The sequence below is a fragment of the Rhinoraja longicauda genome, chromosome 4, assembly GCF_053455715.1.
Source record: "Rhinoraja longicauda isolate Sanriku21f chromosome 4, sRhiLon1.1, whole genome shotgun sequence".
Lineage (NCBI taxonomy): Eukaryota > Metazoa > Chordata > Chondrichthyes > Rajiformes > Arhynchobatidae > Rhinoraja > Rhinoraja longicauda.
This window is the reverse complement of record NC_135956.1, coordinates 71,395,060-71,410,971: the sequence shown is the minus strand read 5'-3', so window position 1 is coordinate 71,410,971 and position 15,912 is coordinate 71,395,060. Positions and strand designations below refer to the sequence as shown.

At 41.7% G+C, this 15,912-nt stretch overlaps 1 protein-coding gene across 6 annotated transcripts in view; it reads right to left on the bottom strand.

The window, feature by feature from the left end:
* The window catches only part of vps13b (vacuolar protein sorting 13 homolog B), a 752,723-nt gene that overhangs the window by 692,373 nt on the left and 44,438 nt on the right, over positions 1 to 15,912 (bottom strand). For all 6 annotated transcript variants that reach the window (XR_013547184.1, XM_078398050.1, XM_078398047.1 and 3 more), the window contains exons 5-6: positions 5,826 to 5,993; positions 3,382 to 3,563 (exon numbers count right to left, since the gene is read on the bottom strand). Coding sequence is in view for 5 of the 6 variants with exons in the window: in XM_078398050.1 (XP_078254176.1) it covers positions 3,382 to 3,563; positions 5,826 to 5,993 (350 nt within the window). In the remaining variant the exon portion in view is untranslated. The remainder of the gene's footprint in view (positions 1 to 3,381; positions 3,564 to 5,825; positions 5,994 to 15,912) is intronic.

Here is a 15,912-nt window from a genome sequence, read left to right as displayed (position 1 = left end):
GGTTTAAGCCCTAGACAGACATAAAAAAAACTGGAGTTACTCAGCGGGTCAGGCAGCATCCCTGGACAAAAGGAATAAGTGACGTTTCGTATTGAGACTCTTCTTCAAAATTTCCATTATCATATTCATTATGATATCAGGGAATCGTGGTCTCTCTATTCTAAACAATGCCTGGATTGTTGCAAAAATATTCAGTAACACACAGAAAAATTAATATGTAATAGAGCAAACCTTAGAAATCAATGTAAAGTCTGAGACATTTGATATTGAAAATCTACAATTTGTAATTATACACAATTTATTCCGAAGCAGGCCATTCAGTCCAACCAGTATGTGGAAGGAAGATAAGAAAAAAAAACAGAAACTAGCCATTTGGCCCCTCTCATTCACTCTGCCATTCAATAAATTCATGCCTTATCTTTTAGTATAGCACCATTTTTCTGCACTTGATTCCTTTATTATCTAAAAATATATTGATCTCAACACCTCTTGTTGTTGCAGAATTTCAAAGATCCACCAATTTCTGAGTGAAAAACATTCTCTGCACTGAAGGCAAACCCTTTACCTCCTTGTCAAAGGAATCAATGCCATTCCACCTTCTCACTTTCCTTTGTAAAATTTCCAATTTCAATTTGAGCATCTGATTATCAGTAAGCAAATTAAATATTTATACATAATGTTTCACTTTTTTCTACAACACAAAACCTGGATAATCCACTCAATTCATTGGCCCCAAATTTCATGCTCCATATCAGTAATAATCCTGGCATTTGCTCATGAACAGATACCTCACTTTTTACACAGGGGTTATGTTCCTAAAATGCAGCAGGTAATTCAAAACCACGTAAATTAAACAAATAAAATTAAACATTTAAACAGGCGTAAATTTGAGTGCGTCCTTTCAAAAATACAGAGTGTAAATTAGGTTTTGGTATTAATTAAACAAGAGCCTTATTTAAAAAATGCATAAATCAAACACGCATAAAATACGAGGTGCCTGTATCCCACAGTAGGAGGCAAGAGAGAATGCAATTGCTTGAATCTGGAGCAAAAACAAGCTGCTTGAAGAATTCAGTGTCTCAGGCAGCATTTCTTTTGAGAGAAAATAATGGTGGGTGTTTCCGAATCATCAACTATTCCTTCCCATCCACAGATGCTGCCTCACCCGCCATATTCCTCCAGCAACATGTTTTTTTATCCCGCAGAAGTCCTTGTTTTCCAGCATTGGCCTGGATCTAAACCAGTGGAGGCATCTGGACGATACCAGTAGAGAACCCACGAGGTCGCAGGTTGAACGTACAAACCGCGTACAGACAGCACCCGTAGTGAGGATCGAACCAAGGTCTGCGGTGTTCTAAGGCAGCAACTCTACCGCTGCGCCACCATGCCACCCCTATGTCTCCAATGTAAAAAACAAGCTTTCACGCACATCAAGTAACAATGATAGCTTTGACTTCTGGCGAGTCTATGGGCAAGCCTCATCACTGGAAGAAAACCCTCGAGTGCACAGTATGCTGTTTGTGCTGTGGCAGCCCCATGTGGCAATCACCATTTGTGTCCCCGCAAAAGGGAACAAAAAGAACAGGACAATCAAAGACTGAGACAACAAAAGATCTGCCTAATTGATATTAATAATTAACTGGTTATTCTCACTGGTGTAGATATTAATTAAGTTTTATGGTGAGGCATAAAATATCCTCTTCTCAGGTTAGTTGAGTTGAGTAGAGTTTAGTAATGCAGCATTGAAACAGGCCCTTCAGACCACCGAGTTCACGCCAACCATCAATCACCCGAATTCTATGTTATCTCACATTCTCCCTCGCTACACACTTGAGGCAATTTACAGAGGCCATTTAACCAACACACCTGCGCGTCTTTGGGAGGTGGAGAGAAACCGGAGCATCCAGAGGAAACCCACGCAGTCACAAGAACATGCGAACTCCACATAGACAGCAACCAAGGTCAGGATCGTTCGTACCAGTGCACTGCCCTTATTTAATTTCTTGTTTGATGAGGTTCACAAACATCTAATAACAAGTTTGCCATTGCAATTGTTTATCGTCAATTTATGTTCAACAAGTTAATGTTATTTCAACAGCAAAGAAAAGATGGTGCAAAAGACAGAAAACTAATTTATTTCTTTCTCCTAGACAACATATAATCATTTATTATTTCTCTGCAAAATTCTGAGAAGCTGCTCTAACTTTGATTTTTTTTTTAAAACAGCACTTTTATCGAGAATTGTGTTTTTTTGTGGTTGTCTCTTTAAATCTAGTAACATTGGGTCGAAAAAGTAACATCTTGATTCGTAAGGGTGTCAGTGATTATGGGGAGAGGGAAAGATCGATCAACCATGATTGAATGGTGGAGTAGACTTGTTGGGCCGAATGGCCTGATTCTGCTCCTAGAACTTATTAATTTATGATTAGCCCCAGATTTATTGGAAACTTCCACAATTCTGATTGTGCTTTTTGAGTAGCTGAACAGATGAATGAAGTTGCTTCATCATATAGGTTCTGAAGATTCCACAAAGCTATTGTTGCTAGATTCATACAGGCAACATTAGAATCTTGTATGTGGTGGAACGACATTTAGGTTGTCAGAATGTGAACTATTTGCCACAAGAATCCCAGCCACAATGATTAATATGGCTTGTCGAATTAAGTTTTTCATCAATTTGATATATTTGTAGAGGGAGATTCAGAATGGCATGTCTTTGAACATTAACAAAGGGTGGTATGAATCCCCCTCAATGGATGTCACTCATGAGACACAAATAGTACTTGTCACTTATCAGGCCAAGTCTGAATGTTGTCCATAACAAGCGGCATATCAGCACAGACTGGTTCATTATCTGAGGAGCACCAAATGGAAGTGTGCAATTACCAGTAAAACATCACTTCTTCCTGCTTTAACTTTGATCATAGCACATTCTTTGTGCTTGCTGCCTTCGCACTTCTTTCAAGGGGGCGAAGCTAAGAGTCAACCACATCAGGATTAATTTACAGGCCAGACCAAGGAAAAGGGCAAATTTTCTTCCTTACAGGAAATTAGTGAACCAGATGGGTTCTTACAACAATCCAGCTGTTTCACAGTTACCATCACTGATTCCTATTTTTTTGCCAGATTAATATAATTTACTGAAATTAATTTCCTTAGCTGCCATTGTATATTTTGAACGATTTGATCAGGAAATGCCTAAAAGCATTTGCTTTAATTGGGGAATAAAGTGCCATGATCATCATTTCATAAATGCAACTTCACAGCTCAGTCACCAACATCCACTTACAATTTTCCGCAACTACCCACCAATAATAATTTAGTCCAACGTGCCGAGGGAATTATTACCCTTGCTTTACAAAACAGTTTTTGGAAACATACCTTAATAACTGATGGAATTTTAGAGTTGAGGTTGTCGTAAGTAAAGTGCAATCTCGTGCAGAAGGAGCACTTGTAGAGCAAAGGGTCTTGGTAAAACTCGATCTTTCCACTTGCATTTCGCTTGTCCAGACAAACAGTACAATCAGCAAAGTTGATCACTTTCCTCAATACCAGTTCTGGAGCTGTAAAGCATTCAGATTAAAATTATTGTGAGACAAATGAAGACATCAACCGTGCACAATTAGTCAAAACAGAAAGCTCCGAATGAATAGCTTACACCTCTGCACAATTTTTAAATATCATCATTACATAAACTACCACATGTTGACAGACTTACTTCATAAATTTTGGTTATTATTTTATGTGAAAATTTAACATTGAAACTTGCCAGGTTAACAGTCTATAGAAAACTCATTATTTGGACATTTTCATCTGCAAAATATTAAGCACATTTTTCCTTTAAAAATTAAAGCAAGAGGCAGGAGGAAGAGGATAAAAGTGAAACAATAAGGAAAGCATGAAAGTCAGAAATAAAATAAACAGAATATATGAAATATATTCATAGCCAAGTGAACTGGAGTATTTCAAAAAAATTAAGCTTAAAGAACAATGAGAAAAACATCCTGCCTATCCACGTCTCTTGCCCCTCTTGCTGTTCGTCATCTATTAGGCATTAAAAGGTTATATTCTCTGCCAGTAGGATAATTGATTAGAAGCTTTTTGTTGCTTTAAAACTCAACATTTGTCTTGCAAAAATGGAATTGGTTAAAATTTGCAATTTTAAGTAATAGGGTCCATCTTGAAACAACTTGAGCAGAAATTACTAAACACTAAATTACTGCCCAGAATCTTTTCAAATAGTAGAAGCATATGAAGAACTGTTTTATTGAATGTATCAGCCAAGAATCTACGGCAAAGAAGAGCTACTCTGAATTCTGCAAAACCCAAAATATAAATAGAAAAGAGCAGTACATGAAGGAGTGGGCCCATTTAGGACAATAATGGAAACTTAAACACAAATGCTGAGGGCACTGCTAAAAGGTACTAAATGGGTACTTAATTGCTAAAAATCTAAATTACTGATTCTGGTCAGTAATTTAGTGTTTAGTCATTTCTGCGCAAGTTGTTTCAAGATGCACTGTATTATTTTAAACTAAAGAGGGGGCTTCCAAAATAATAGTAAAGGAAATGGTTGAGATGGATTCATTAAAAATTGATTGCATGGAGGTATTTGAAAAGTTGGCTGCACTTAAATAGGAAAGCCACTCGGACCGAATGGAAATCATCCTAGGATTTGAGAGAAGCAGAGAAAGGGCTTGTTCAAAAAAGGGAGCAGGGATAATCACATCAACTGCAGGCCACTCAGTTTCACCTCTGTGGTAGGAAAGCTGAAAGAAACATTTATCCAGAACAGGACTAATAGCCACCTGGAGGAAATTGTATTAATTAAGGCAAGACAGTGTGGATTTGTTAAGAGAAAAAGTACGATTTAACGTACTTGACAGAACTTTTGGATGAGATAAAAAAAATAGAGTAAATGAAGGAAATGCAGTTGTTGGATTGTACATGGACTGTTAGAAGGCTCTCTTCCATCATCCATTGTGTTGAATTTCCTTCACTTAATTTTACTCTTAACTGGAGTCTGAGATCGAAAATAACATCCAATGGCTTCTGATTGCAATCCACCACCATTTCTGTGATGTGCCTCACGGATCTCATTTTGGCCCAATCTTATTTCACATAGATCATAAGATGACCATCCCCGTTTCCATTTCATCTTGCTTGATAATACCCGCATAAATGCCAATTGCATTGGTCTGCTTTGGTTCATAGTTCAATAATACCTCAATTTTGTTATTCCCTTTGTGTAGAAATGGAAACCTACAAAAACATTGCAATGGTCAAGGCAAATGTAACAAAAATATGGCTACGGTTTCAGTAACTGGTGAGAATAGATGGCAGAACTGGACAAGATTGGGAACAGTTTGGAGCAACCGCAGTTCACAAGGAGAAGGATGAAATCATTTTAAAATCTCTCTCTGGTCTCTCCCCCCACTCTGTCCCCACCGCCCCAACCTCCTCCCCCACCCTGTCCTCACAAGGCCCCCAACACCCTGCACCCCCCCCCCCCCCCCCCCCCCCCCCCCTTCAACTGTAAACTTCTCCAAGGTCTTGTTGCTCATTTAATTCTGGCATTTTACATACTCCTAATTTTGATTAAATGCTCTACGACAGTCTCAACGACATTCAAATCTTTCGTCCCTCACCAACCTCTCCACCCTACATATGAGCTTTACGAAGGTGCTATGATGATAACTAAAAATTTGAAACAAAATAACACACTCCTTTTCGTTTGTAATTATCTTGCTTTATTTAAAAATGGCATGTGTATTTTGAATGCTCAGCCTTACAGAAGCAGAAAGAAAGAAATCTATTTTACTCACCCAAGATGTCCATGAAGGCTCGATCCCAAAACTCATCCACTGTAAAACATTCTGCAGATGTAATGTTGACTGAGAGAACAATGTCATCCTCCACATACTTCAAGATGAGGTTGTTGACTACAATGTTTACATTGTTGACAACACGCCGAATCAGACTTTGAACATAACCTGGACAAGGATAAAAGAGAAAGGCACAATTAATGTAATTCAGTTCTACGCAGTGTGTTTTTAACACACAGAAAAAAATTACTGTTTAGTGTCAGAAGGAAGTGCAGGTGCTGATTTACGCCAAAGATAGACATACAATGCTGAAGTAACTCCGCAGAGAGGCAGCATCTCTGGAGAGAAGGAATGGGTGACGTTTTGGGACGAGACCCTTCTTCAGACCCTTTCTTCAGTTTGAAGAAGGGTCTTTACCTGAAACGTCACCCATTCCTTCTCTCCAGAGATGCTGCCTGTCCCACTGAGTTACTCCAGCATTCTGTGAAGATCTACTGTAGATGGCTCCTCGTGATCCTACACATAAAACTGAGCTACCAGTTACAAACTACATACTTTCAACCATGTTGTCTGTTCGAACTTTCTTTTTCTTATCTTGTTAATGATAATCAATAGTAGCAAGGAATAAAACAGAGCAAAAGATTCTAGAAAAATTGTATTTGTACTCTCAACAGATTTCCAGAGTTCCCATAAGAAGCACCCCAGAAATTATAAAGTAATTCAATGCGGCTCGAAAACATACAAACCACCAACAGAATTGGTTGTGTTGGGGCTTTAAACATATCAATGTATTTTTCCATAAAAAATTATTCTTATTGAAAATGAAAATATAATGCAGACACTTTAAATGGAATTTAGAAAATTAAAAAATGTGATTGGTTAAAATTACACTTCACTTCTTATTTTTTCTACTGCTGTTGATAATTAATTATTTAGCTTGTTTTCACGGGGTACAATTAAATTTGTTTGCAGATATTCCAATGCTGAACATGATTCAATTTATTTGACTATAATAAAGCTCTGTTATGAGCAATTTTCACAAACAGTATGCTTAAAAGGTCTGCTCTAGATCTCAAGCAGATTTAACAACAAATTTAACAGAGTAGTTTTAATTCTGTTAAAGTTGTTGTTAACCCTGCTTAAATACAAATGGTTAAACTGGATACAGTATTTCCAGTACTTCAATACTTTAAGTATCGCCTCATGAGGCTTTGAAATGAATTTTGCTCCCATTAGTTCTTCTCCCAGCCTGCTCCCACCCATTGCAAAAAAACAGTAAGCTAACATTTAACCTCCTGTTATTTTTATTTCTGGATCTAATTTGTAAAGGCCAGCATGCTGGTGCTCGACAGTGCACTCTCTATTAAACAGAGAGACTTGAGTTGTGTCAACAATTGACATAGTCAGCACCTGCATAACAGCCTACTGGGAAGAAACCTATTTAAAATTGTTCAACCATGTCTTGGTTGGAAAAACTAACTCCATTTGCATTCCCAGCGCTTATTAAACAACATCATCTGCAAAATGCAGGAGTGAAATATCATAACCTCAAAGATTTTTTTTCAATCCTCTCACTAATAAACATTCAGTGTTAAAAAGTTCTGCTGTGCAGAAGTATTTTTATATCCATTACTAGAACAGTTTTTACCCTTTGCACTAACAAGGAAATCTGAAATTCCCTGTGGAAAGACCTTAGGAACTGAACTTATGGTAACTCTATCATTGGATGCTTTCCGCAAGAAGAATCTGTAACTAAGAGTTCACAGTTGACTGATTCCCTTTTAGAGGTAATAAAGATGAGACGGGCCATCCTCCAAGAGAACTGCAGCACATATGTGGCTGTAGACTTTAATGATGAACATATGTTTATCAAGCATCAGAATTGAGTGATTGGTTTAATTTGGAACCAAGATGAGGAATCTCTTTAATTGGAGTCCTGGCTGGTAGATGACAACATGCTGAAATGTGTTCTGTAAGGGATGCAGAGCAAATTTTTCTACTTAATGACTGCTTAAGTGAGCATTGATAGTGGTGCAGGAGCAGTACCAGCTTTGTTTCCCATTTATGTCACGAGAAAAATGTATTTTCAACCACCCATTTTATACTGCCACTTGCAGAAATCTAACTGGAAAGAAGTTGGCCGTTTTAGTTTAATTCTTAAGAGATTAATGAGCCACTTAATTATTTTAAGTGTCAACAGTTTCTATAGACCATCAGAAAGGTTCTTCTGAGGCCATATGATGGACATATTCAAGTAAATATCATAACAGTGCTAAAGATCCTACAATCTGTACACACACAAGGTAGTATCTGTGATATGTGGAGGATTTCTATCACATCATATTCCCTCTAAACTCCTGTTCTCCGAAGCTCACACATCAATAAAAACAGTCGAGGATAACAATTAAACTTCTTCTCATTACGGTGAATTACAATTGACTAATCATTTTGCGGAATGGGTGATTTCTCTCAGGTTGGTTCAAACAGGCAAACAGTGACAAATTCAAAATTCACTTGTGTTCTAAAATATTCCTGTCCAGAAAAATAATATGATATTTCAAAGGAAATAAAGCCGAAACCACACATGTGCAAATAGATTATCTTTTCCTCAGTGTGCATGGAAACATAAATGTGGTTCTTTAGTGGGTGCTAGAGGGCACAGTTCTAAAAATTGAAGCAAGAAGAGAGATATCTGGGGGTTTATTGAAAGTGGCAGGGCAGGGTGAGAAAGTAGTTTAATGCAGCACATGGGAACCGTGCTTTCCAAGAAGAATCACAAAGTACAAGATCATGGAAGTCTTGATAATTTTTTATAAAATACTGGTTCCACCACAACTGAGTATTGTTACCAGATCTCAGATGCATACTTTAGATGCAAGAGCTTCAGACAGTGCTAAATTCCTTCCTTTCTCCCTGTGTGGTATAACATGTATATAAAAATGCCTTGGAATTCTCTTTAATGAAATTTCATGTGCAGGAAGGAACTGCAGATGCTGGTTTACACCGAAGACAGACACAAAATACTGGGGTAACTCTGCAGGACAGGCAGCATCTCTGGAGAGATTTCGGGTCGAGACTCTTCTTCAGACTTCCTGACCCTTTTTGGCCCTCGTATTTCACTGCTCAGGTTCTTTCCTGTTTTGTGTTCCTCAAATGCTCTGTCTGATTTCATCTTCCTAAACTTTAAATAATGCTCCATAATTATTTTTAACTAAATGAACAATCACTCTCTTGTCATCAAAGGTTCACTTGCCTTGCCATCCTTGTCCCTCCTCTTTACCGGAGCATGCTTTTCCTGAACTCTATTAAATTGGTCTTTAAATGACTCCCACATGTCATGGACTTAGCCAATAACGGGTACTCTCAATTTACTCTCCTCCTTAGCTCCTCTGGTAATTTTCCCTCAGCAGATTTGGTACTTTTCCCCACATCCTTATTCCTAACTATCTTAAAATGTGAGAAATTCCGACCACTGTTCCCAAAATGTTTTCCCACTGAAATGCCAGTCACATAGTCAGGCTCATTTCCAAATACAAGGTCCAGTAAGGTTCTTCCTCGTGTTTGACTATCCACGTACTGTTTCAAAAAACCGTCATAGAAGCACCAAACAAATTCTACCCCATCGAAGCCTCTTGCTTGAAGAAAGTCCCATTCAACATTGGGAAAGATAAAGTCACAAGACAATAGATCACACGTCACACATCCTAAGGCAACACTATTGTGTTTACATCCTTCCATAATCTGTCTACATATATTTCTGAAAGGAAAGAATATGTAGGGTTATGAGAAGAGGGTTGAGAAGTGGAGCTATCTGGATTAGTTTTACATCCAGCTGGTGCAGTTTTTTCCTCCTACCATGTTATTACAATTCTGTGATGGAAAACAAATAAAACTGTTGATGCTGGAATCTAAAATAAAAAAAGAAATGCTGGAAGAACTCGCCAGTAAAGAAGCCTTTGTGAATACCGAAATGAGTTAACCTTTCAGGTTAATGACCTATTTTGAAGTAAATCAATTGTCCTCCATGAATAAGCAAATATTTTCTTTGAAGATAGACACAATATGCTGGAGTAATTCAGCTGGACAGGCAGCATCTCTGGAGAGAAGGAATGGGTGGCGTTTTGGGTCGAGACCCTTCTTCAGACTGGGTCTGAAATGTCACCCATTCCTTCTCTCCAGAGATGGTGCCTGTCCCACTGAGTTACTTCAGCATTTTGTGTCCATCTTCAGTGTAAACCAGTATCTGCAGTTCCTTCCTGTACATTTTCAGTGGCAGTCCTCAAACTTTAATGTAGTCAATCTTGACAGAGGCTTTACCAGATATTGCCAGGACTCGAGGGCCTGAGCTGCAGGGAGAGGTTAGGCATACTTGGCCTTCATTCCTTGGAGCGCTGGAAGCTGAGGAGTGATCTTATACAGATATGTACAATCATGAGGGGAATAGATAGGTTGAAAGCACATAGTCTTTTTCCCAGGGTAGAGGAATCAAGAACCAGAGGGCATAGGTTTAAGGTAAGAAGGAAAAGATTTAATAGGAACCTGAGGGGGAAACCTTTTTCACCTGGAGTGTGATAGGTATATGGACCACCCTGCTAGAGGAAATAATTGATGCAGGTACAGTAACAACATTTAAAAGACACTTGATCGGATATGGAGAGACGGAACACTGCACTGGACCCAGCGAGATGTAGGACTCGGTAGCCAAATTGTTTTCCTGCATATCTAGAGACAGTAAGACAGGAGTTGTGTTGAGGAGTGAAACCACCAGCTTATTAATATACACCATTCACATCTCTGTCATATAGGTCCCCAAACTGGTTCTAATGAGAAAGAGAAAAGTTTACTTCACATTGAAAAATGGTTTTATATACACTCTCTCTGTCTCTCCCCCTCTGTATCTCTCTCTCTCTCTCTCTCTCTTAAGGGGTAGGCCATTTAGGACTGAGATGAGGAAAACTGTTTTAGTTTTTGTGAATCTGTGGAATTCTCTGCCACAGAAGGCAGTGGAAGCCAATTCACTGGATGTTTGCAAGAGAGAGTTAGATATAGCTCTTCGGGCTAACAGAATCGAGGGATATGGGGTACTGATTTTGGATGATCAGCCGTGATCATATTGAATGGTGGTGCTGACTCTAGGGGATGAATGGCGTACTCCTGCACCTATTTTCAATGTTTCTATACATGGAGAGGAATGGTTTAGAGGAATATCGTCCAAAAGCAGGTACACGGGATAACTATAGATGGGGCCACTTGGTCGGCATGGACGAATTGGACCGAAGGGCCTGTTCCGTGCAATATGACACCATGAAATGACTACTACAGCTTCCTGACGAAGCTGCACCAAGAACTTTGGTCTAACAGAATTCCACAATGCTAGTATTTCCTTGGAAATGTACACTGCTCTTGATTACATACATTACATTTTGTGCCCATGTTGTCTTGTCAATGTCAACAAGCCATCAGCATGGAGGACAGAAAAGAACATCAGGGCGGCAGCAAGAAGCTCCATGATCCTTCTTGCCTGCTTTGCCATTTAGTGTCATGACCAATGTTACTTCATGAACCCTTTATCCCTTGTTCTCCTAATATCTAAATACATTGGTCTCTGTCTTGAACAAACTCAGCAATGGAGACTCTGCAGCCATCTGGGGCAGTGGTTTCACGAGTTCAATACTCGCTCGATGGGGAAATTTCTTCCTGTCTTTGTCCTGAATGGGTGACCCCTTATTTTGTGATTATATCCCTTTGTTCCAGAGTAAACACCAATTCTACCTTATCAAGCCACAAAGAATTCTGTACACGTCACTAAGATCACCCGTCAATTCTTCTGAACTCAAGAGATTACAGTCCTAGTATGTCTTAATCTCTCCTCACACAACCAAACCACGATCCCAGGACTCAGAACAGAGGAAAATGCAATAATGGCGAGATGCATTGACATGGAGTCTGCCTATGAATTCAGAGTTATAAAGCACAGAAAAGACCTTTTGGCTTAACTCTTGGCTAGACCCACTTGCTTTCACCTACCTCATATTTCTTTCCTATCCAAGTGTAATTTAAATGTACTAATTGTACCAGCGTCTCCTCTGGCAGCTCATTTCATATGTGCAGCATCCACTGTTTAAAAAAGTTGCCCCTCAGGTCGCTGTTAAACCTTATAACAGTATAACAGTATAACAGAGCTTTATTTGTCGTTCGGTACCGAAGTACCGAAAGAAACTACATAGCAATCATAGAAAAAAAAAAGAACACAAGACACATGACCCCAACACAAACGTCCATCACAGTGACTCCAAACACCCCCTCACTGTGATGGAGGCAACAAAACTTCCCCTCTCTTCCCCACGCCCACGGACAGACAGCTCGTCCCCGACCGACCCGCACAGTCCCCGCACCGGGCGCTGAAACGTCTCGCGGCCGAACCGGGCGATGAAAGGCCCGCGACCAAGCCTTGCGCAGCTAAGTCCCGCAGCCGAGCCGCACCAGCGGTGAAAAGTCCCGCAGCCGAGCCGCACCGGGCGGTGTTAAGTCCCGCAGCCGAGCCGCACCAGCGGTGAAAAGTCCCGCAGCCGAGCCGCACCGGGCGGTGTTAAGTCCCGCAGCCGAGTTGCACCGGGCGGTGTTAAGCCCCGCAGCCGAGCTGCACCGGGCGGTGTTAAGCCCCGCAGCCGAGCTGCACCGGGCGATGTAAAGTCCCGCAGCCGAGTTGCACCGGGCGGTGTTAAGCCCCGCAGCCGAGCTGCACCGGGCGATGTAAGTCCAGCGGCCAAGCCGCACCGGGATGTAAAGTCCAGCGGCCAAGCCGCACCGGGATGTAAAGTCCAGCGGCTGAGCCGCACCGGGTGATGTTAGGCCCCGCAGCCGAGCCGCACCCCACGCCGTGAGGAAGAGAAAAGTTCCCCACACCCACCCACCCACACCCACCCCCACCCCCCACACACCACCACCCCCTCCCACACATACACAACCAAAAAAATATATATAAAAATCATCCCAACACCGACACTCAACAAAAAAAAGACGGACAGACTGCTAGTCAGCCGCTGCCGTTAGGCGCCGCCACGATGTAGGAAAGAAATGCAGATGCCGGTTTAAATCGAAGGTAAACACAAAATGCTGGAGTAACTCAGCGGGACAGGCAGCATCTCTGGAGAGAAGGTATGAGTGACGTTTCGGGTCGAGACCCTTCTTCAGACTGAAGTCAGGGGAGGGGGTGGGACAGAGATAGAATGTGGTCAGAGGCAGAAAGACTGGTGGGAGAACTGGGAAGGGGAAGGGGATGGAGAGAGAAAGCAAGGGCTATTTTAAGTTAGAGAAGTCAATGTTCATACCACTGGGGTGTCATCTACCCAAGAGAGACATGAGGTGCTCGTCCTCCAATTATGAGCTGGGCCTCACTCTGACAATGGAGGAGGCCCAGGACAGAAAGGTCAGATTGGGAATGGGAGGAGGAGATAAAGTGCTGAGCAACCGAGAGATCAGGTAGGTTAAGGCGGTCTGAACGGAGGTGTTCAGCTAAACGATCGCCAAGCCTGCATTTGGTCTCACCGATGTACAGGAGTTGACACCTGGAACAGCAGATACAGTAGATGACGTTGGAGGAGGTGCAAGTGAACCTCTGCCTCACCTGGAAAAATTGTCGGGGTCCTTGGATAGAGTCGAGGGGGGAGGTAAAGGGACAAGTGTTGCAACTCCTGCAGCTGCAGGGGAAAGTACCTAGGGAGGGGTGATTTGGGTGGGAAGGGACAGGTTGACCAGGGAGTTGCGGAGGGAACTGTCTCTGCGGAAAGCAGAAAGGGGTGGAGATGGGAAGATGTGACCAATAGTGGGATCTTGTTGGAGGTGGCGAAAATGTTGGTGGATTATATGCTGCATGTGACGGCTAATGGGATGGAAGGTGAGGAAAAGGAAGACTCTGTTCTTGTTACAAATGGGGGGAGGGGGAGCAAAAGTGGTGCTGCGGGATATCGAGGAGAATCGATTGAGAGCCTCATCTATAATGGAAGAGGGGAGCCCCGTTTCCAACAGAATGAGGACATCTCCGATGACATGATATGGAAAACCTCATCCTGGGCACAGATGCAGCATAGACGAAGGAATTGGGAGATGGGGATAGAGTCTTTACAGGAAGCAGGGTGGGAAGAAGTGTAGTCTAGATAGCTATGGGAGTCACTAGGTTTGTAACAGATGTTGGTCAATAGTCTGTCTCCTATGATGGAGACGGTGAGATCTAGAAAGAGTAGGAAGATGTCGGATGAAGAAGAAGGGTCTCGACCTGAAACGTCACCCATTCCTTCTCTCCCGAGATGCTGCCTGACCTGCTGAGTTACTCCAGCATTTTGTGAATAAATCGATTTGTACCAGCATCTGCAGTTATTTTCTTATACTATAGGAAGATGTCGGAGATGGTCTAAATGAATTTGAGTGCAGGATGGAAATTAGTCGTGAAGTTGATGAAGTCAGTGAGTTCGGCATGGGTGCAGGAGGTAGTAGGTAGAGTTTGGGGATAGGGCTAGTGTACGCCTGGAACAGTGATTGTTCAACGTACCCTACAAACAGACAGGCATAGCTAGGGTCCATGCGAGTGCCCAAAGCTACGCCTTGGATTCAGAGGAAGTGGGAGGAGTCGAAGAAGTTATTGAGGGTAAGGACCAGCTCTGCTAGGTGGAGGAGAGTATTAGTAGACGGAAATTGGCTGGTTCTGCAGTCGAGGAAGAAACTGAGGGCTTTAAGACCTTCCTGGTGAGGGATGGAGGTGGAGAGTCACTGGACATCCATGGTCAAGATGAGGGAGTGGGGGCTTGGAAAACGGAACAGATTGAACAGATGAAGAGCGTCTGAGGTGGTCCTTGCCCTCTGAGGGAATGGCCTCTGGTCTTAGACTCTCCCACTAGTGGAAACATCCTCTCCACATCCACTCCATCCAGTGGTCATATTTCGTCCACATCCACTCCACATCCACATCCACTCTATCCAGGCCTTTCAATATTCGGTAAATTTCAATTTGGTTCCCCCCCTCATCCTTCTAAACTCCAGCGAGTGGAGGCTCAGTACTGTCAAATGCTCATAATCTGTTCACCCACTCATACCAGGGATCATTCTCGTAAGCCTCCTCTGGACCCTCACCAGCACCAGCATATCCTTCCTCAGATATGGCGCCAAAAATTGCCTCTGCCTCAGTTATTCACATTATTCCCTTTATCGTGTATTTGTCCACCATGGATGGCTTGAGTGCATCATAAGCTTTTCAGTATACCTCGATGCACATGATAATAAACTAAACTCAAACTCAAATCCTCTCACTAAACTATGCCTCTACTTTTAGACTTCCCTACCCTGGAAAAAGAATGTGGCGATTCACCTTATCGATGCCCTTTATGATTTTATATACCTCGGTAGAGTCACCCTTCAGTCTCCAACACTTCAATGAAAAAAGTCCAAACCTATCCAGACTCACCTGATAATTCAAACTTCCAGACCTAGTAACTTACTCGTAAATCTTATTTTGCACTCTTTCCAATGTAATGATATCCTTCCTCTAACAGAACAAGAACTGTATATACCATTCCAAATGTGGCCTTGCCAATGTCTTGTCCAGCTGAAACATGACATTCCAATTCGCCTTGAATGATGAAGACAATTATGCCAAGCGTTTTCTTCATCACTGTCCACCAGTGTTGCCACTTTCAAGTAACTATGTACCTACGCCCCAAGGAGTCTCAGTTCTACAACACTCCCCAAGCCCGACCATTTACTGCATACATCTTGCCCTGCCTTGTCTTACCAAAATGCAATACCACACATTTATCTGGATTAAATGCCATCTGCCATTAAGTTCCATTGTTTTAATAATATTAGTTTAGGGATGAATACACATACAGCTGGAAGAATTCACCAGTTGCGGTGAATGCGGTGCGATGCAACCTTTTACATCCATCTCAGAGGGAAGGCAGAACCTTGGCTTAACAGCTCATTCAAAAGCTGGCACTTGGAATATTACATTACACTGCGAGCCAAGGTTAAGTGGGGCCTGAACTCATGACCTTCTGACTCAGTTCAGAATGCACATAAAGTTAGGGCTAACAAC